Source organism: Prunus dulcis, chromosome 7 (genome assembly GCF_902201215.1).
Source record: "Prunus dulcis chromosome 7, ALMONDv2, whole genome shotgun sequence".
NCBI lineage: Eukaryota > Viridiplantae > Streptophyta > Magnoliopsida > Rosales > Rosaceae > Prunus > Prunus dulcis.
In genome coordinates this window covers 18,000,811-18,022,814 of record NC_047656.1, presented here as the reverse complement: position 1 = coordinate 18,022,814, position 22,004 = coordinate 18,000,811, and the positions used below count along the sequence as shown (strand labels likewise).

The 22,004-nt window shown below is 35.9% G+C and overlaps 3 protein-coding genes across 3 annotated transcripts; 2 read left to right on the top strand and 1 right to left on the bottom strand.

Moving 5' to 3' along the window:
- Positions 1–9,764: 9,764 nt before the first annotated feature.
- Positions 9,765–11,014, bottom strand: LOC117635503 (LOB domain-containing protein 22-like). Its single transcript, XM_034369812.1, has 3 exons — positions 10,565–11,014; positions 10,282–10,448; positions 9,765–9,840 (listed from the first exon to the last, which is right to left on the bottom strand). The coding sequence occupies exons 1-3, from the start codon at positions 11,012–11,014 to the stop codon at positions 9,765–9,767; spliced, it is 693 nt and encodes a 230-aa protein (XP_034225703.1).
- A 1,295-nt stretch (positions 11,015–12,309) lies between these two features.
- On the top strand, positions 12,310–15,291 carry LOC117636039 (translation machinery-associated protein 22). Its single transcript, XM_034370466.1, has 7 exons — positions 12,310–12,561; positions 12,721–12,807; positions 13,242–13,294; positions 13,372–13,453; positions 13,547–13,614; positions 13,704–13,787; positions 14,823–15,291. Exons 1-7 carry the CDS (start codon positions 12,414–12,416, stop codon positions 14,877–14,879), a joined length of 579 nt encoding a protein of 192 aa, XP_034226357.1. The 5' UTR covers positions 12,310–12,413; the 3' UTR covers positions 14,880–15,291.
- A 1,245-nt stretch (positions 15,292–16,536) lies between these two features.
- On the top strand, positions 16,537–19,075 carry LOC117635502 (cytokinin dehydrogenase 2-like). Its single transcript, XM_034369811.1, has 5 exons — positions 16,537–17,137; positions 17,781–17,908; positions 18,011–18,277; positions 18,388–18,656; positions 18,778–19,075. The coding sequence occupies exons 1-5, from the start codon at positions 16,537–16,539 to the stop codon at positions 19,073–19,075; spliced, it is 1,563 nt and encodes a 520-aa protein (XP_034225702.1).
- Positions 19,076–22,004: the final 2,929 nt, after the last annotated feature.

Genomic DNA, 22,004 nt, shown 5'->3' with positions numbered 1-22,004 from the left:
TGCCGAATGTATTTTATTCATATTTTTCCTGTTCTGTATTTTACTAACTATGAAAGAATTTGAGAGGCTAAGATTATTTATTACTTGTTGGAAGAAAAATGAAAGATTGGTATCTAATTGGTCTTGATATTGGTTTTCTTGAATGCTCTGAGGTGAAGTATTTGGCATCACTGTATCATTATGAATGCTATAAAAGAAAAATGTCAAAAAACAATACAAGCACTGGTATTGCATCTAGGAAAACATAAATTTAACAATTTCCCGGTGACCCCCGTATTTGGAATCTGTTTAAACTTTTGCAGAGAGGTATAAGTCTTTACATTTTCAGGCTTTTCTTCCTGTGTTTGGTTGATAATTATGAGGCAAATAAGCTGTCATACATGGACCATTGATTTGGGACTATAATATCAATCTTCGTCTGAGTTTCCATTCAGTTTGGTTGTATTTGGCATGATATTCCGGTGAGATCCTCATGTCTCCTTCTTAGTGCTTTGTGTGAATGAAGATGATTGATTTCTTGATGACCCAGGTCTTCTATGTTTCCCCAAATTTATTTTTAAAATAGTACTTCCACGTGGCTATACTAGGTTTTTTTTCCTACTTTTATTTTAAAAATAGTACAGCCGGGGGGCTTTACTCGGTATTTTCTTAATTTTTTAAATAGTATAGCCGTTCGGCTATACTTGGTTTTTTAAAAATATTATGGCGAATCGGACTCGAACTCATCACTACGAACGCCTAGGGCACAGAGCAAGCCCCTTACAGGTTTTGAGCAATGTTCGAGATATCGGCCTAGGCGCTAGGCGGGAGGACACCGACAACAGGGAGTTGGGGGGGCCTAGGCGGCCTGCGAGGATCTAGGCGGCCTGGGCGGGTCTGGGCTCCAGGCCGGGTCCGGGTGCCAGGGCGGGTCGTGTCCTTTTTTTTTCCAAATGAAGACAGACGAAGCTTGCTGGTGCGAAGGAGCAAAGGTGACATGTATATAGTGTGTGAGAAAGAAATGAGGGGTTTGTTTCATGTGGAGTGAAAGGAAGTGATAGAAAACTGTGTTTCTGTTGTTGAGAGAGCGAGAATTGGGAGGCAAATGAAGAGGGAATGAGAGATTTATAATTCCTGGTGGTCTTGGTTGGGGTGAAGAAAAGGAAAGGATAAATTAGTCGTCAACAACACGCATTCAGGGAGAGGTCGGTTAGTGGAGGGACGCGCATTGGCATTGCTCACCAATGCCTTTCTGCTTTATTGATTTCTTTCTAGTACTAGAAGCCTAATGTTATACTGTCTAAGAAAGAAAGGTCTCTTGGAGCTTTATAACTGGCTTCAAGGGCATCTTCCAGCTAATATGACAGTGGCCCATGAAATGTATTTTGTAGAATGTGTTGACTTTGCCAAATCCTTCATCCAACTGTATATCAAAGAGGTATGTCTTCTTTATCTTTGAAACTAGGAGTTTTTTTGTCTATGTTTATATGCAACGTGATATAAGCAAAATAGGCAATCTATTCACCCAGACCGAAAATTTGTATCCATATTTTGTTTTGTCTATCTGAATGCATCATCTTATTCAACAATTTCACGTACTAAAATTGCAGTTCTGTATTCTTCATTTGTACGCTTGCAGTTTTTTAGACTCATGTCCTGATTTCTTGGCTTGTTTTTGAACTGTAGGATGATGTATTATTCAAAGTGCTCTTGCATCTGCTTTGTGTACCTTGTTGTGCAGAACAGTAAGGAATTAATATCCTAGTTTTCCATTGTTTTAAAAGTTATCGTCATGGATTCCTTTTAACAAGATTTTTGGGTTTATATAGGGATGAAAAGGAAAAGGTTGCATTGGAGGATTCGAATGGCAATTTACTTTTCCGTGTCTCAGATCTTTTCAATCCTGTACTCTTGTTCCATCTTTTCCTATTAGAGGCAAGATGCTCACTCTTGGACATTTACATATCTGCATTTCCACTTCGGCATGCCTCTTAGTTGTTAATTTGAAGTATATGGTATTGCAGAGTAAAAAAGAATCACTGATATTGTGCACTTTCTTTTTTCTTCCTATTTTGCAGTTGAGCTATGACCATCAGGTGCTTCTTGATTACCTTATTTCAAAAGATACCAGAATCAGTTGTGCAGAATATCTTTTAAGGTCTTTTCTCTTTCTACACCTTCTTTTAACTTATGAAATCTAAACCGTGGTGGGCTGCATTTTTCTGGTGTCGACCTCGGTGACTAAACTATAAAACATTAACCCTCTGATTTTACATGACTTCTTAACTAATTAGCAAAACAAGAATCAATTTGGTTGACCCCAGACCGTTGTTTTTAATTGCATTCTCTTTTAGGTGCTTGCGTAAAGTGTGTGATTCATGGAGCTTATTTGTGGAATTTCTAGTGAGTGGGCAAGCTACAAATCAATCATTTTGCAAGAAAAGAAAAGTTTCATTGGGTGGCTCGAGCTCCTGGGGAGAGGATTCTCTTGCACCAACAAAAAATCATCTTACATTTCTTGATGATGAACCTGATGAAGAAAATGAAAATGGCTGCAAGCACACCCAAAATGGAGGACAGTATTTCAAAGAAGCCAAAGAGTGCTTACTTTCACTTAACATTTCATTTGAAGGTCTACACCAAAAGAATCTGTTTCCCTACAATCCTAATGTTCTTATGAACCGGTACGTCTCTTTGAAATGAGTTTCATTACGCTTCCCAGTAAACTAGTGATTGCTCTTACTATAGGGTTTGATTTCATTTTGAATTTACTATAGGGTTGGAGATAAGCATTCGAGTATAGCGGCTATACTATTTCGATCACGGACACGACATAATTAACCGGACCTAACCCTATAAATAGAATATTTTAAATGTATAGCCACGCGGCTATGTATACCCTTTAAATAGCATAATCTGGCTTTCTCTTTTTAATTACTTTAATTAGTATTTAATTATTTTATTAAAGAAAAAAATTTTAAAAATTATTTACTATTTATCAAGTAATATAATTTATGAAGTTAATTTAAATATTTAATACTAATTATTCACTAAAGAAATAATTATTAATAAAAATAATTAAATAAGGCTAAGATGTTATTTAATTACTAAAAACAAAATTTAAAATAAAAATTTATTCACTTAAAGATACTAAGTTAAAATTTTTTTTTTTTAAAAAAAAACCCTCTCTCGACGAAATTCGGTCTGTACAAATCTTTTCCGGCAGATTAGACCTCTCCCGACGACCGCCGGCACAAGGTCTAATCAGGAAAATATTTGCCAGCATACACCTTTGCAGACGAAATTTCATCGAGACAGGTTTTTTTTATATATATTTTAAACGTATTGTCGCACGGCTATATTCTATAAATAGAAATTTTAAACGTATAGCCGGTCGATTGAACTCTATAAATAGAAATTATAACCTTATAGCCGAGCGGCTATACCCTTTAAGAGCGATTCCACCGATTGATAGCGCCAAGGCAAGGGGGGCCAAGAAGAAAAAAACGAGTTCTAGCTGGTTTTTTTTGCCCGGGCTGGGTGTGGGCTCCACCAGCCTGGCTGGCCCTCAGGAAAAATCAGCCCTTGGTCTAGGGTTTGCTGATGTCAGCAACCAAATTTTTTTTTTTAAAATACTAGAATTTTCAGAATTTTTAAAAAATAAATACTTAGTCATATTTTTTACTTTCCACACCAAAATTTTATACAAATTTCTCTCCTCACATCTCATGTGAATAGTGGTTGCCATGACAATGGATGGAAACACCACAAGCCTTTTGCAAGGGCTGCCACTATTCAAGTGAATAGTAATAGTCATTGCCTCCCCTTGCCCTTTGCCATTAGTGAACCCACACATCTATCTTTGACTTTACATCTACGATTGATTTATATCTTGTTGGACCATTGATTTATGACTCTGAGATCAATCTTCGTCTGAGTTTGTGGTCTCGTGTTTTGCAAGTGCATATTGATTTCTCTTCCATCCAGTTTGGTTGTATTTGGCATGATATGGAAATCAATGCACCCTGGTGTGCTTCATATCTTGTTGATAGCCTTTTTGGGGTTCTACTCACTTGGTATTCCGGTGCCCTCCAATGCTTATGTATCCTTCCTAGTGCTTTACTGATGACCCGGGTCTTATATGTTTCCTACTGTTTTCGAGATTCATCCCTTGTAATTTTGCAATAATTTCTCTCTTTTAATGCGGTGTCGATTTAGTCCTGAGTTAAGGCTTGAATTTATGTTCCTCCATTGATTTTATTTTGGCTGATGTCATGTCAGAGTATGCAACAGTTTACTAGCTAGGTTCTGTTTTGTGTTGGTTCTCTGAAAGTCAGTCTTAGCTTTTGATCTGCGGGGTGAGTTGGAATCTGGTTACATGCTTATGTGGGTTTGAAATCTTACTCTTTTGTGAAAGTGATGAAGATATTTGGTAGTACATGGTTTTATTGCTTCTGGTTGTTAATACAATTTTGAACGAGGCTCTGTTGTCATTTGCAAGTTCTTGGCAGGATTTAATCGATTAAGATGATTCAAAATGGATTGTTGGCCTAAGTTAAGAAGTACTTCCTCTTTGCATAATATTTTGCTAAAAGCTCAAGCAGAAGAACCATTTTATGTAATATTTATAGACATAACTGGATTAAGTTAGGTACTAGCTAGTATTAAAAAATTTGTAAATTGATTATCGGAGAAACAGATATCTTTTTCAAACAAAAAGTCCTACACTACAAAAAAAAAAGGGCAACAGTCACCATTTTGTCACCAATTTTGGTGACTGTTGTGGGGGTTACTAAAGGCTTTAGTCCCCACAACAGTCACCAAAATTAGTGACAAAATGGTAACTATTGCCACTTTTTTTTTTTGTAGTGCTAAAATTATGCTGTAGGACGAATATCATTATCTAAATTGCCTAGGGGAGTGAAATTTTTGTAAGTGTTCATTATATCTTAACATTGCCTCAATAATCCTAGTGATGGCAATGGAGTTCGCATAGTTTTGTGTACAATTATACACAACATTCGAAGGAGTTAACTTGCATTTAATCATGCATATGCAAAGGCATATTGGCCTCAACGTGCATTTTCTCGCGCACCATAAACCAAAAGGAATAAGATGACCATTTGGAACCATACGATTTGTATTGGAAGGATCAGAGACATCATCAACTTGACCAAGAGTGTTGCCATTTGAAACCGCATTTGGAACCTCTCCCGAGAAAAGTTTCCTATGCCGACGAAATGTCGTCGAGAGAGGTCTAATCAGGCAAAATTGCACCGAGATAGACCTGTGCCCACGAAAATTCGTCGGGAGAAGTTTTTTTAAATAATAAGTATAAACTTAGTATCTTTAGGACAATACATTTTTATTTTAAATTTTCTTTTTAGTAATTCAATAAAATCTTAGCCTTATTTAATTACTTTCATTAGTAATTATGTTTTAATAATTATTTATTTTGTGAATAATTAGTATGAAATATTTTAATTAACTTCATAAATATATTACTTAATAAATAGTAATTGGTTTAATTATTTATTTTTAATAAAATACTACTAAGTAAAGTATTAAAAAAGAGAAATTCATATTATGATATTTCAAGGGTATAGCGTGCGGCTATACGTTTAAAATATTATATTAATGGAGCCTTACCAAAACAAATTTATGTCCGGAGTGGTAAATTGAATCAATAAATTTGTGATCATGAAAATACTTTAGTAATTCGCTGACTCACTTGAGAAGTTATTTTATTGCTCGTGTACATATCCACATGTCGACATGTTGATGTGATTATCAAAATTTTCTCAAATTATTATAATTCGTGCACAATAGTTATAAAATTCAAATTTTACACAAAAAGAAGGAACAATAAGAGAAAAAATCCTAGCCAAAGGTGGTTCATATGGTAGATCCAAAGATTCCTATGAAGATGAATCCATTCTCTTAGAAAGGTTAGAATGGTGGTTCATATTTTTTGAAAAATAGTATAGCCGCGTGGCTATACTTGTTGTTTCCCAAATTTATTTTAAAAACAGTACTTCCACGTGGCTATACTAGGTTTTTTCCTAATTTTATTTTAAAAATAGTACAGCCGCCGGGCTATACCCGTTTTAACCCAATTTTTTAAAAACCAGTATTGCCTGGAGGCTTTACTCGGTATTTTCTTAATTTTTTTAAAAATAGTATAGCCATTCGGCTATATTCGGTTTATAAAAATATTCTGGCGAGTTGGACTCGAACTCATCACTGCGAACGTCTAGGGCACAGAGCAAGCCCGTTCCAGGTTTTGAGCAGTGTTCGAGATATTGGCCTAGGCGCTTGGCGGGAGGACACCGACATCTGGGAGTTAGGGGGGCCTAGGCTGCCTGGGAGGATCTTGGCAGCCTTGGCGGATCTAGGCGGCGTGGGAGGATCTAGGCTGCCTGGGAGGATATAGGCGGCGCCTAGGCGGCCTGGGCGGGTCTGGGCGGATCTAGGCAGCCCCTTTTTTTTCCAAATGAAGACAGACGAAACTTGTATGAATATAGTGTGTGTAAGATAATTGTATGAATATATATTTCCAGTATGGAGTTTGTGATGCAATTGGAGTTCTCTGACAAACTAGCCATAATAATTTGCACGTTTTCTGGTGGTTAAACAAATAGGATTGTCCATGCTTGCTATTTCTTTTATCACCTACTGACATCTATTTCATAACGAAGTCACATGAATTCGCTCAGGCTGCTTTCTAAGAACGAACTTGAAGAAACTCAAGTCACTTTTATCAAATTATGCGTGCTCCGTGTGCTTTTAACTGTTACCCAAAAGAGGAAAATGAAAACCTTAACGGCTTCACTTTCTTCTTATTCAGATGAAGATGATAGTCACTGATTGCTTATTTTTCCATAGAAAGTGATTAAATGCTTTTAGATTTTGACATTATGGGTCCACTGTATTTCCTATTATGGTTATATAATTCTTTGGTTTCCGTTTTCTCAGTTTTTTTTTTGTTTGTTTTTTTAATCTCATTTGAAGTCTCTAATACTCAAAAGTCTGAATGATATTTGCTCAGTGATGCTATTCATATGGGTTACTTGTAATTTCTGAGATCCTGCTTATGTTGAATTGTTCATTTGATGTTTCTCTGCGATTTTTTTTCCTGTATTGGTCCAAAAAAGAAGTCTTATATGTTAATCAACTTCTGTAGTCTTTTGCACATCATTTTATTGTGACTGATCTTTTCACTTAACTTGACAAGTTTTGATAAGAGCTTGTTCAGTATGTGACAGTAAATACATGTATTTTGTACACAAGTTTTTTCTTAAACCTTTGTTCAAACTAGTAGGAATTGTTACAGAAGAAGTTGTCCGCTCAAGTTTTCATTTTGATCAATTTCATAGACACATCACAGGGGTAACAAATGTCAATGTTTAGCCGTAGGGTACCCTTTGGTTGTGGTTTTCGTGAGTTTTGTTTTGGACTGGTTGAGCATTACAGCGGCATCTCTCTCTTCATCCACATCTATCTATCTCTCTCTCTCTCTCTCTCTCTCTCTCTCTCTAAGTTATATATAGCCAGTTTTATCGTTTCTTCATATTTGTGTGGCCAGAGTTTGCATTTTCCTGGTATTGTCAAGCATATGGCTAGTGAACCATATTGAAGGTTATCAGGCAATGTTATTCGTTCATTCTCGAAAGGACACAACAAAAACAGCTCAGAAATTGGTACCTTTATATTACATCTTACTTTTGTGGGTTTCTATTTGGTTGAAATTATTTTTTGAAATTGTTAATAATAAATTAGTCATGGTGACTTCATAAATGACGAAGCTTCTGTTGGTTGCTGATGCAATTGCATCAACTGCCTTGATCTTTGTATAATATGTTTCCTTTGGGGTATATGTGCCATTTGCTTTCTCTTAATAGTCTTTCTTTTATACTATTTCTTTATAAAACCCCAAAAACAAAAAAAAAAAAGAAGTCATAAATTGAGTATAGCCGCGCGGCTATACTATTTATTAACTAAAATATATTAGGAAAATAAGTATACCCGATCAGCTACACTATTTATTAAATAAAATAAAATAAAACACGAGTACAGCCGAACGGCTATACTATTTCTTTTTAAAAATTTGGGAAAACTAGTATAGCCGGGCGGTTATACTATTTCTTTTTTATAAAATTAAGAAAAACCGATTATCGCCCACCAGCTGTACTATTTAAGAAAAATTTAAAAACCAAGTATAGCCGGGCGGCTATACTATTTGTTAAATAAAATAAAAAGCCGAGTAAAGCTGGCCGGCTATACTATTTCTTTTTTTAAAATTAGGAGAAATGAGTATAGCCGATCGGCTATACTATTTATTAAATAAAATAAAATAAAAACCCATGTACAGCCGTGCGGCTATACTATATGTTATTAAAAAATTAAAAAATACGTATAGCCGTTCGGCTATACTATTTATAAAATAAAATAAAATAAAATAAAAAGCCGAGTACAGCCGAACGGCTATACCATTTCTTTCTAAAAAATTAAAAAATAAGTATAGCCGATTGGCTATACTATTTATGAAATAAAATAAATAAAGTAGCCGAGTAAAGCCAAGCGGCTGTACGATTTCTTTTTAAAAAATAAAGGGATAAACCGAGTGTAGCCGGCCGGCTATACGGTTTCTTTTTATAAAATTAGGAAAAACCGAGTATAGCCGATAGGCTGTACTATTTAAGAAAAATTAAAAAACCGAGTATAGCCGGGCGGCTAGACTATTTGTTAAATAAAATAAAATAAAAAAGCCGTGTAAAGCTGACCGGCTATACTATTTCTTTTTTTAAAATTAGGAAAAATGTGTATAACCGATCGGCTATACTATTTATTAAATAAAATAAAATAAAAAGCTGAGTACAGCCGAGCGGCTATACTATATGTTATTAAAAAAATAGAAAAATTAGTATACCGCTCGGCTATACTATTTATTAAATAAAATTAAAAAAGCCGAGTAAAGCCGAACGGCTATACTCCCTCGTTTTAAAAAATTGAAAAATTAAGTATCGCCGGCCGGCTATACCATTTATGAAATAACATAAAATAAAATAGCCGAGTACAGCCGAACGGCTATACTATATTAGGAAAATAAGGATAGCCGCGCGGCTATACTATTTATGAAAGAAAATAAAATAAAATAGCCGAGGAAAGCCGCGCGGCTGTACAATTTCTTTTTTAAAAAAAATTAGGAAAAAAACCGAGGTTTGCCTTTTTGTTTGGTTGTTGTTGGTGCTTCATTGTTGTTGTGTTGCAGTGGTGACACAAAAGTATTTCTCCAGAGTTGCATCTGCACCTGGGAAAAATGACAATCAAGTATCCACAGTGAGTCTGGAGTTTCTGCCTTTTCGTTTCTTTCATCATGTGGTTGCATTCCTTTTGATAGGTTTTGTTTTCTAGTAGCTCCCCTGTTCTTAAAATAACATTTGTAATCATTATGTACTTGTCAAAATCCTAAGATCGTATTTGTGGAATGATTTTGCCGAAGGTGTGTGGGCTCAAACTGAATACCAGCTTGAGCTATTGCAATTGCAAGTATATTCAAAAACACTAGATGCATCCATTGCTCCTCTCTTGTCTTTGATTTCTGCTGTTGGAGGAACTGGAAGCAAAAACAAAGTACTGAAAAAACTGATAATCTCAAAACGCAATTAAAGTCTGACGATATGCAGAAAACAGGTCTAATGATCTTTCAAGTCAATTAACTAAATTTGATCACAAAGTAAAATTCATTCTTGATGTGCAACCATTTCCATGTCTGTTCTGGATGGTCAAGCCTCATCTTCTGTGGTTTTCTCTCGCAAACTCTCTGAAGGTTGCTTCTCTTTGGCCTTGGAGGCAGCAGCACTACAATTTCATGGGGAAAAAATAGATTAATTCAAAACTTATTACCAAAGGCGCAAAACATATTAATCACTTTTATTAGAAAAAGATTACTAAGATTATCAATATTCTGCAATTATTGTGAGAATCAATTATATTATAAGAAATGTGACTTACCTTATGAAATGATAAAAATGGATTCCAAAATTAGATGTTTGAATTTCTTTTAAGCTTTTACTATTAAGAGACGAAGTTATTTGCACGTGACGTGTGTGTCATGAGTGGGAGTACAAATAACACTTCTTTTTCTTTTTTTTAAATCTATCTCATCGCACGCTCCTTATAAACAATGTTATCTCTCCTCCCACCTAGCAATCTCCCCTTCCTCTTTCTCTTTTCCATCTCTATATAAATACAAAACAACAAATAAACATTATCAAACAGAAGTATAAAGTTTTGCGCAACCTGGTTTCTCCTGGTGCACTAGAACTTGCATTCCCCTTCAGATTGGATTCAAATAATACTGGTTCTATGATCCGGATGTCAAAGACCTTCTCTTCTGCATCTTCCAAAGTTGACCAGTAATTGTATCCTTGTTCATATTTTCTCATCTCAGTTATGACATGAGAGGGCTACATTACATAGAATAAATATTCACATATCAGTTATTTATTATGTGTATATGTATGTTGTTTTGGTTAAACAAAAAAAACAACGAGGCAGAGAAAAATTAAGATCATAGTCTTACCAGATCAGGAAGGATTGGTGAATTGAGACCATCAGATTGATCATGCTGCAAGTCTTCTTCTTTTGATTGGTTTTTTTTCCCATCAAGTTCTTCCTTCTCCTTGCAAAGTTCTAGGTGCTGTTTCATAATATGGAGTTCTCTTTCAAGTCCCTGAATTTGGGCATTGAGACCTCTGATAATGCCAAGACAACCATTCACAGGATCATTTTTCCTTGCATTCCCTTCCGTGAGAATGCTTTCAGCAGCTGCCTGTTTTTGATCAGGTGCAGCCATGGCCATGATCTTTTGGATGTTGCTCACACCAAAGATCTTATGAGCATTTTGGAACTCACTGTACCTGCTGGCTGGAAAGTATGGGGCCATTTCACAGGTCTCATCACATTTTCTCCTCTGCTGCTTGCAGGAAGCACAAGGATGGTTTTGAGCTGCACCCTGATCCCTATTTTCCATGATTGCTTGTTCTCACTGAAAATGAACCAAACAGAAGCACTTGAGGGTGAGGAAAAGCAAAGAAATTGGGATTTAATTGAGAGTTAAAGAGGGTATAAAGTTGGCTCAAGCTTTTGGTTAATGAGTTGGATAGCATCAGATTTTGTGAAATATATTTTGGCATCTAAAATTTATTTGGATTTTGTACAAAACCCAAATTATTTTTATTTTTATTTTTGTGGTTTAAGGCAGCATATGCATGGCTTGAGTCAGGGTTTCAAAGCCAATTGTCAATTTGTCATCATTAGGAAAAGCCCTTCAGTTTCTTTGTTTTTGAATTTGACTCTGCTGCAATTAATCTCTCCCGTTTCGTTCATGCATCTAACAGTTGTGTGACAAAGTTGAGTGATCAGCTATGACAACTCAAATCCCAACTGGATTTTTATTGGGCGAGGGAAATCGAACCTAAAACTTCAAATATTGAGGTAAATACTTATAAATCATTTGAGTTATAAGCTCGTTTATTAAATTCCAACCGAATTACTAAAGGGTTATATAGGATTTTATGTTGCTTATTAAGCTAATTTACTATACTTTCCATTGTTTTCATATGCACAATTAGAGCTGCGTTGGTAAGAAAACAAATGACAAACTTCTACATGGTGATTTTAATATGTTACTATTGTCTGCATATTTGCCTGCATGCCCTTTGTGGTATGCAATTAATCACTCCAAACTATTTTTCTTTTTATTCTTCTTCTAGCTAGGAAATTTTTAGCACTACCAAATATGGTTGCTTACCCTGAATTTGTTGTGGTTCTATCTGTAAATTAAATTAGAATTTACTTATCAAGCATTGCTTCCTTTTAATCTTATTTGGGTTGTGCTTTCCATACCTATGTTTTGCCATCTTTATTTGAACATGCATCAATTTTGTACAAATTTGAACCTTCGGAAATGTATAAACACAACCCATATTAATCGTAGTTTAACTCTTATGAAATATATATCAACTAACTCTTAATTTAGTGTTTTTTTTTATATATAAAATTAAAAGATGTTTCCAACTCGAAACTCCTCTCCCACTCATTGTTGAAAGAAAAAGTTTAGTATATATGCACATTTTGGTGCAAATTTCTAGATAATTTATCATTTTATTCAAGCATGTGGGCCTACCTGGCCCAGAAAACATAAGCAGATAGCCTTATATGGTGAATGGGCCCAAGCAATCAAACGCACCGTATTGGGCCTACGGCGTCGACATTTGAAATCCGACAAAGACATATATCTCGCCATCGTCATCGAGAAACCACAAACACCGTCTTCAATTCAAGGATTGCGTAGTCGAAACGCGGCGTTTCATCTTTCCCAATTGCACAGAGAGAGCGAAAGACAGAGAGGGGCTTGAGGTTGAGCTCTGATGGCGGGAAAACCCCAACCGGTTCGCGTACTGTATTGTGCGGTGTGCAGTTTGCCTGCAGAGTACTGTGAATTCGGGCCCGATTTCGAGAAATGCAAACCCTGGTTGATCCAAAACGCCCCAGACCTTTACCCGGATCTCGTTAAAGGTTCTATTTTGCACCCAAACCCTAATTTCTTCTGTTCAGTTTTAATCACCCCGCTTATTTTCTTATGATTGCTCTGTTTTATTTTCTTCACTTGCTATATTTAATAATTTTTTCATCTTTTTTTGTTAATAATTTAATTATTGTCTTTATTTTGAGCAGAGGCTAATGCGAAGGAAGCTGATAAAGTAGCCAACCAGTTGCAGTCTACTGGTATATCTTCTGGTGGAGATGGAGCTGCTTCTTCAGGTAATACTGTAAATATGTGTATGGATGTATGTAGCAGTGTATGTTTGTATTTAATAATGAATTTATGTATTTATGTGTTTATGTGCATGTGTGTTACTATTTATGGTCTGGATTGGATAAGTTATTAGTATATGTACATATTTACATATGTGTTTGTGTCTCTGGTGATATGCAATGCATAAACATGGTACATATTGTGTAAGATGTATCTGGGCGTCTGTCTTTACAATTTTGTATGTATGTTGCAATTGTTATTGTACGTTTGGCAGCTATAAAATGAGTTGGGATGTTTATCTGTTTGTTTCTTTTTCTTTGTTTTTCGATTTAAATCTATTTGGAGAGAATTGTTTTCCACTTTGCAAATTCCAATTATAACGAATTTCATGACCCCCGCCATCTCTCTCTCTCTCTGGGGGTTGGTGGTGGCACTTCAGCACCTAAGCAAGAAGAAGTCAAGCGTCTTCCAGGCGGGAAGATTAAGAAAAAGGTGAGACTTTTGAAATTATTTGTTTGTGAGGATCTTTAGATTACAATTATTTAAACTTGGTATTGGCTTTTCTGTAGGAGAGGCAAGAAGTTACTATTGAAAAGATGACGCGTAATAAGCGAAAATGTATCACCACTGTGAAAGGGCTGGAGCTTTTTGGTGAGCAATCTTCTGCTTTATATCCTTTGTTTTCCCAAAGATTCTTATTTTGTTTCTATTGTCATTAACTTAGTGCGTTTCATTACAATTCAGGTGTCAAACTTAGTGATGCTTCAAAGAAATTGGGGAAAAAGTTTGCCACAGGAGCCTCTGTTGTTAAGGTTTGACAGACTTTAAGAAGCGATTTTGAAATCTGTTCTGCTATGCGTGGTTATGTTTCTTATGATTAATTTGGAATAATTGGTTTCAGGGGCCAACTGAGAAGGACCAAATTGATGTTCAAGGGGATATAGCCTATGACATTGTGGAGTTTATTACAGATACCTGGCCTGATGTAAGCTACTACACATTGTTTTCTCTTTTTCCAATAGGATGTGTTGTTTTCACCTTTTATTCAAACAGAAGTTCTTTAGTGTTCCCATAAGAACATTCACCTCTTTAATGCTTTTTATGTGAAGCACTTAGGTAAAAGTAGAAGTACTATATGCTAGAAAGTTAGTGAATGAGGATCCCAGTATAGTTGTATGAATCCAATAAGATCTTCACAGCCTTGGATGTCTCATTAACATTGAGTTGATAAATGAAAAACTAAACCATCACGCATATAATTGGACTTTGGGACGTATCCACCATTCAATGTCAAAATTTTCTGTTGTTGATGCCTGCTCATACTGGTTCTGCTTCTTGTTTTTGAACTTCTTTTGACATTGTTTTGAATTTTATTATTATTAGTCCATGAATGATTGCATGGGCTAGCACCATGTTTAGGAATTGTTTTTAACGAATTCTTTATAATGGCCAGGGCATCAAGGATTATCCTTTCATGCTTCTTTTTCTCTACTTTTGTACTAGTGGGAGTTATTTAATATTCCATAGAAGACCAAAAGCCTTGCTTTAACCTTCCGATGATCAAATATGCTTATGTAGAGAACCATCCCTAACCTAAATATCAAATCTGAATGTAGACACCACAAGTTGTACTAATTTTTTTTTTCAATTTAATTGTTTAAAATAAAAAAGTTAAAATGTAATGCTGTATTTAGCATCGCCAATGGCCTTAATTGATGTTGGAATTGAATCGTGGACACCTTGGCTGTGAAGATGTATTCTTATTTCATTTGTCATGAATTGAACACGTACTTAAATCATACCAAAAATCCAAAAACAAACATTTATCTGAAGAAAACAATTGAGAAGGTTCTTTGTCTGATTGTTCCCCCACCCCCTATTTTTCTAGTTACGATTTGGTAGTCTTTTGTTCTTTGATAAGATCACTTTATACAGCCTGTTTGGGTTGAAATTTTAAGATGTGCTTAGTTTACAGTACCTAAAATAACAATATCTTCTTCTTCTTCTCCTCCTTTCTCAGGTCCCAGAAGCTGCAATTTTCTTTATAGAAGATGGCAGAAAGGTCCCAGCTGCTTGAATGGTATTTGTGGCACACAAATAAAATGGAGCATGTTATCTTCAAAGTAAAAGGCCGCTGGACATACTCTCTAAAGTTCCAAGAGTCGAACAGCCAGTGAGACTTTTGCCCCGCTATAGAATCTCTTGTTATCTGGGTTGCAAGAATAGTGTATTTTTTTGAGTTAAAACTGTGTTTCAAGATCAATGATTTGCTTTGTATAGGGGCAAAATTCTATGTGCCACCTTGCTCTGTTTTTGTGTGTCACATATTACCTATAGGTAATTTTAAAGAAACAGGTTTTCTCCAGTATATCGCATACATAGTTTATCATTGTGATGCAATACTCGGCTGCTGCATCCTGTAAACTTGTTGCTTCTGTGAGTTGGCAAAATGAGAATCAGAATAATATCCAAAATTTTGAGCTACCAAATGAATTTCATTCCGTACTTTTCATCTTCCCCCTATCATTACCGAATCTGTGCAGGTTATCAAAGTTTGCCAAAACCTTGGAAGCTTCACTTTTTGTCTGCCTAAAAGAAAAAAATGGCTTTGGATGGGTAGTCTATTGCTCTGTGAAGCCCTTTTCTTAACACAGAAGTTTTAGTGTGTGAAACTCCTTAGATTGACAACCGAAATGCCGCATCAAACTATGTCTTCGCTAAGCAGGAAATGATTTTCTCGTGCCAGCCTAAATCTGCTTGGCAAATATTTTATTTTAATTATATATTTTATGGTAAAATGCTTGTCAAACATGCAATGCAGACCAGGGGCGCAGGCAAACGTGAAAAGACAAATTTTTCCACCGACCCAAACGGGCAGATACGAATTTGGCTCTGTTGACTACAGGGAAGAAGGAGTGGTTTGATTTGATGGGATATTTATTTCAATAGAGCTGGGTTTACGAGTCCACTCTCCACTGGATGATGGGCAACAAATTGTGACTGTGAGGGCTTTTGTGTACCAAAAACGAAAAAAGATTTCCATTGAAAAGCAAAATGTTCGGAATAAAAATGCTAGTCACATCACATTTATTTAATAAGAAATCAACTAGATATAAACACTCACTAAGAGAAAATACCAAGTAATTTGAAGTGGGAAAGTTATACAAAAGGATTTCTTATAGGGTAAATTTATATATATTTCCTATATATTTCCTATATAAAAAATGTTATATCCAAGCCCCCAAGGCAAGGCTGCAAATACGTAAACAATGACAAGAATGCATGGTCGATGTATATGTACGGAACTACAAGTCCTCTGCAGCACATTGGCTTGTAAAAGAATGTTTGTGATATTGTGATTATTAATTTATAATTTGACACAAGTATTGAACTCAGTCTGCTTATCTATTCAACCGACTATTTCTTACGGAAAATACAAAGTTTATTCAAGGTCTCTTAGTCCTTGCGTAAATCTGCAAAAGGATGCATTTGGAGTTTACTGATTTGATCAAGTCTCTTTATCTCCTTCTCCTCCTTCTCCTCCTCCTTGCGTACATTTGGAAAAGCATATGCAACTTGGCCGGCCACTAAACGACGACGTCAATTAACACCACTCCATGCTCCTCAAATCCCACGTCAAATTTCTTAACTCCTATTTAATGAGCATTGAATTCACTCTCCTCTCTCAACACCTCTCTCCTTTCTCTACTTGTGTTATTTTTATTATTAAAAAAATGGCTAAGAATTTTGCAGTGCCAAAATACTTGACCACCACGACTTTTTTCATAGGGTTTGTGATGCTATCCACAACCTGCACAAGTCTAGTCCTATTCCCACCCAAGGACATCGCCGGTATGCTTCGAAACGACACAGAATCCATCAATTCAACCTCTACAGATTATGGCCATATAGTTCAAGAATTCCCAGCTGCAGTTTTTAATCCAACGTCACCGAACGACATCGCAAGCCTAATCCTATTCTCAAACAACAATTCTTACGCACCTTTTGGCATCGCCGCCAGAGGCCAAGGACATTCCGTTCGCGGACAGGACCTGGCTCCTGACGGCGTTGTCATAAACATGACAGCGTTGAGCAGTGGGTCTAGAATTGTGGTCTCCGAGAGCCCGTCTTTGGGTTCTTATGCTGATGTTGGAGGTGAGCAGCTTTGGATTGATGTTTTGCATGCTACACTCGACCATGGTCTTACGCCGGTTTCGTGGACCGACTACCTGTACCTGAGCGTCGGTGGAACGCTCAGTAACGCTGGCATCAGCGGCCAAACGTTTCGTTTTGGACCTCAAATCAGCAATGTCTATGAACTGGATGTTGTAACTGGTATGAACTATGAAGACTTACCTCAGCACTCCATCTTTGTTCTATTAATTGGAATTGCCCCTTTTTTTTTTTCTTTTTTTTTTTTTTTTTTCTGTTTCCATTTTTTGTCCTTATCTATGCATGAGATATATTCAATGTATTTGACATCATCCGGCTTTTACTCTAAAATCCTAACCACTATATTGCCTTTTGTATTGCAATTTGCATGCATGTTCATTGGAAATAAATGCACCTCAACAATTGTTACAAACAGACCATGCATTAACTTCCCAAGATTTCTCAATCTTTTGTCCCTATTTATTATATGTAACAAATTTCCCAAATTTCCCAAAATCAAGCTCTTCTGATAATGAAAGTTAAAACTTGAATTTCCTTTTTATTGTTTCAATTAACACATTTTTTTTAGTACAAGCGATCATCTAAACTACAGGGGAGGGAGTTTCTCACATACACACACAACTGAAGCCATGAGGGTTCAAACCTAAGACCTTTGGTTTGCAAATCAAGGCTCTTTTCCACTGGAATTGAACCAATTCAAGTTTTTGGTTATTAACTATTATAGTTAGATTTGAAGACTCATATTTATATAAAGTTTTCCCAGGAAAGGGGTTTAATGTGATGAGGATTTTGACTTTTTCTACAGGGAAAGGAGATTTCATAACTTGTTCCTCAACCAAGAAGCCTAAGCTATTTTATGCTGTTCTTGGAGGTTTAGGCCAATTTGGTATTATAACCAGAGCAAGGATTGCCCTACAGCCAGCTCCAAACAGGGTATACATTATAATAGATATACTTTCATCTTTTCTTTTCTTTTTTCTGCCTCAAAATAGGATTTGAGTTAGAGCTGACATGAACAACATATATACATTGCAGGCTAAATGGGTACGACTACTTTACAGCAACTTCAGTGCATTTTCAAGTGACCAAGAGCTTTTAATCTCAACAAGTGGAAAGATGGAAAGAGATGGGTTCGATTATGTCGAAGGTCTCCTTCTAATGCAGCAAGGTCCTCTAGATCTTTCATTTTATCCAGTAGCTGATCAACCACTAATAGCTTCTCTAGTAAACCAATACGGCATCGTTTACACCATGGAAGTGGTCAAATATTACGACGATAGCACTCGGGATACAGTGGACAAGGTACATTATTTCTGTCCTGATCAACCAAATAATATACCCTAGGCTAGCATTTTAATGAGGACTTAACTTGAGAATTTGCATCTCATTAATTTATATTTCCTTGTACATAGGTAGTTGAAAAATTCACCAAAAGGTTAAGCTTTGTTCCTGGATTTATGTTCGAGCAAGATGTATCGTATGAAGAATTTCTGGATAGAGTGCGAATTGAAGAGAAAATTCTTCAATCACTTGGACTATGGGATATTGCACATCCATGGATGAATCTCTTTGTACCAAAATCACGAATTTCGGACTTCGATTCGGGTGTTTTCAAGGATATTCTTCTTAAACAAAAGGTCCCTGCCGCACTAATCCTCATTTACCCCATGAATCGAAACAAGTAAGTTTCCGAAATACGTACATTCGATTACTATTCATGGAATCAAAAAATTCTGGTTTCTTCTTTTTTGTGTGATCTAATAAAAAAAACATGTTTTACATGGTTGAAAATGATATTGCAGGTGGGATGGTAGGATGTCTGCAGTTATTCCAGATGAAGATGTTTTCTATGTTGTAGGACTTTTGCATTCAAGTGGGTTCAATGAATGGCCGGCATTTGATGAAGTAAATACCCAACTATTACAATTTTGTCATGATGCTGGCATTATGGTCAAACAGTACCTTCCCCATTACCAGACACAGGAGGACTGGAAAAACCATTTTGGATCAAACTGGCAAAGCTTCCAAGAAATGAAAACCAAGTCTGATCCAAACAAGATATTAGCTCCAGGACAGAGAATTTTCAACTCCTTATTGTAATTAAGTAGTGGCAGGCAGTTGGAAATAGGGTGGTTGTTGTGCCCCCACTGTAATAATCTAAATGTTACCACTCAGTTCATGAAAAGCTTTCAATAATTGGTTCATTTTGTCTAATTAAGAGTCAATTTGGAGTAGGAGAATCTGAGCAGCAAATCAGAATTTGGAGAGAGTACACGGAAATAGTAGTCCAAGACTAAAAAACAAAAGAAAAAGTTTGGCTGTGAATCGAATTGAAGATTTGGAAAACTACAAGCAACCAGAAAGCATATGTGGAAGAAGTCACTTGCCATGATTTGGACAATACATTGATAGTTTGGATTTTGCGCGAGATTGCATTATCATGTGAAGGATATTTTGCAAGAGATTGCATTATATCATGTCAAATATATGGACAAAACTATTGATGCTTGCTAATTCTCTAAAGATCTCACGTATATTGGTGGGGGTCACTTCTATTAGAGAGTTGGTCAAATTTCACGATCTATATTTATATATCTTCAAATTTCTATTTCTTTAGTGTGAATACATGAAATTTGAATTCTGAAACGATTTAATATCATATTTGGCAGAGGTTTGCCAAAGTCGTCGCAGTCCACTACTTTCTTTGTTTGGATGGACAAAATTTTCATATTTTTCGTTCAAAAAAGTGAAACTAGAAGAAGAGCATGCATGTCCCAATTGAGTCCAACAGAGAAGAATAGACACTCAACTACTCATTTCTGTAAAAGATACATACATGTATGTATGATGATATGAGTAAATATGGTAAAAGTAGTAATTAATATATTATTTGTTAGAAATGATTGTGATCCATGGGGTTTGGATATAAGGTCATGCTCCATAGATTATCAAGATCCAATTCACACTGCTTTTGCTTAAAGGGAAAATGTGTTGATTCCTAATTATCATATCCTGCCAAAACATTGGTTTCAAATTTCATTCACATTAGTATTTTTCTTCTGAGTCAGGCGGCAGCTGAATATTCAAATGACATGGGATAGAAGAAGCTTCGATTGCTTGGGGACCATGGGTTAAGACCAAGTAAATGGAGTCAGTATCTACTCGTATATCCTTCAAATCTTTGAACAATATTGCAAATCTTGTTGTCAGCTGGAAATTTCTCAATAAGGACCAAGAGAAGATTGGTCAATTTAACATAAATTTCCACAAGGCAATCAAAGACCCCATGCAAATTGGAGTGACCATGAGGTGTCCCCCAACGTCTAATTGGTATCCAAAAATCTGATTTTCTAAAATTTGTCGTGTCATTAGCTGCATACGACTACAAGTCTATTTTTTATATTTTATAAATATATATATGATGAAAACTCATAGCTGTATATCTAACGAAGTTTCTTCCTCGCAATATCCTTAAAAACCCTAACTCTTCTAGTTTTCACTTGGTCTAATATAGCAACCGAGATTACTTGAAATACTAGTTTAGACAATTTGTACAAAATATATGTCGTAAGTTAAAAGATGGGCACCACTCGACTCGAGGAACCAAAAAGTAGCTAGCCCACTAAAGAACAGAAAATGAGGTAAAGTATATACACGATTACATGTAGGCTGGCAAGCAAATTTCACTGTGAGAATCATGTACCGCAGTAGACACGTTCACAAGACAACAAAACAAAAGAAAAATATATACATGACATGAACAATTGAACATGAAAGAGGGACACAGTATCTAAGTACAACGGACTTGATGGAAACAAATCTTTCCCGATCGAATGGACTATTGGATTCTATCGTACATTGATTGATATACTCTCCTATAAACTGACTACTCTTATATCCAATAGATTGACTGGCAGGCTTTGGGAGCAAATTCCACAACAAACATATCTGAATCTGATTCAATCCGTCCAGTCAGTCCACCATGTAAAATTTACTTTACCTTGGAAGATATCTATAAACTCCATGAATGGTGGGTGGGTCCATACAACAAGAATTGGTGAGAATTTTGCAAATGTCCTCCTCGCGCGTGCTAAATCTTGTCATTAATGCAATGTGGACTTTACATGCATTAACAGTGAGATTTACCTTTAAGCGCGTAGATGACTGACCACAATATATGTCCTCCTCGCGTGCTAAATCTTGTCATTAATGCAATGTGGACTTTACATGCATTAACAGTGAAATTTACCTACAAGCGCGTATATGATTGACAGCAATATATCTCAAGATTGAAATTGAGAATCATTCAATGCATGATCTCATTCATTCTAATGGGTTGTTGGAGATCTAAATGGATAGCTCATAAGGACATTGTAATTTTAGGGGTCATGAAAGTCGATCATTCAATAAAAAATTTATGTGGAGATTTTGTTATCTTTCTTGATTTTCAGGTGAATATTGCAAATCACACACGTCATCTCAAAGGCCAGCTAGAAAGATACAAGGGGGTCCATTTTATTGAAGAATATACTCTCCATGCCGGGCTCTTTATTATCACTGTTGAGTAAAGCACCACCATCAGCAGACAGTATCATGGTACGGGATCTATGAGCAAGTTGCTCATGTGGGTTTGTTTTGTCAAACTTGTACTTGAAGATTATTTTCCTCCCTCATCACGTAAGTATATATACAATTAGCCACCGCTACAAGATTGTGTATATTCACACGAGATGATCAGTTTTATCATGTTATTAGACTGTGAATCTGATGAAATATTAATATATTTTTTTGTTATGTTATCAAACTGTGAATTTTGACTTAAATATCACAATCTAACAAAATAGGCATCTTCTATTGCAAAACTATCCGGCAACAAACCAGTACTACTTTGTCTTGACAACTTTTCATCATTACCTTGTATACCTATACGTATACATAATACATTAATTGATCGATGAGCTGTCCTGCTCAAAGTACATGGTTCATGCACGTACGTATATGATTGAGTATAGTACGTGGGAGAGAGCAA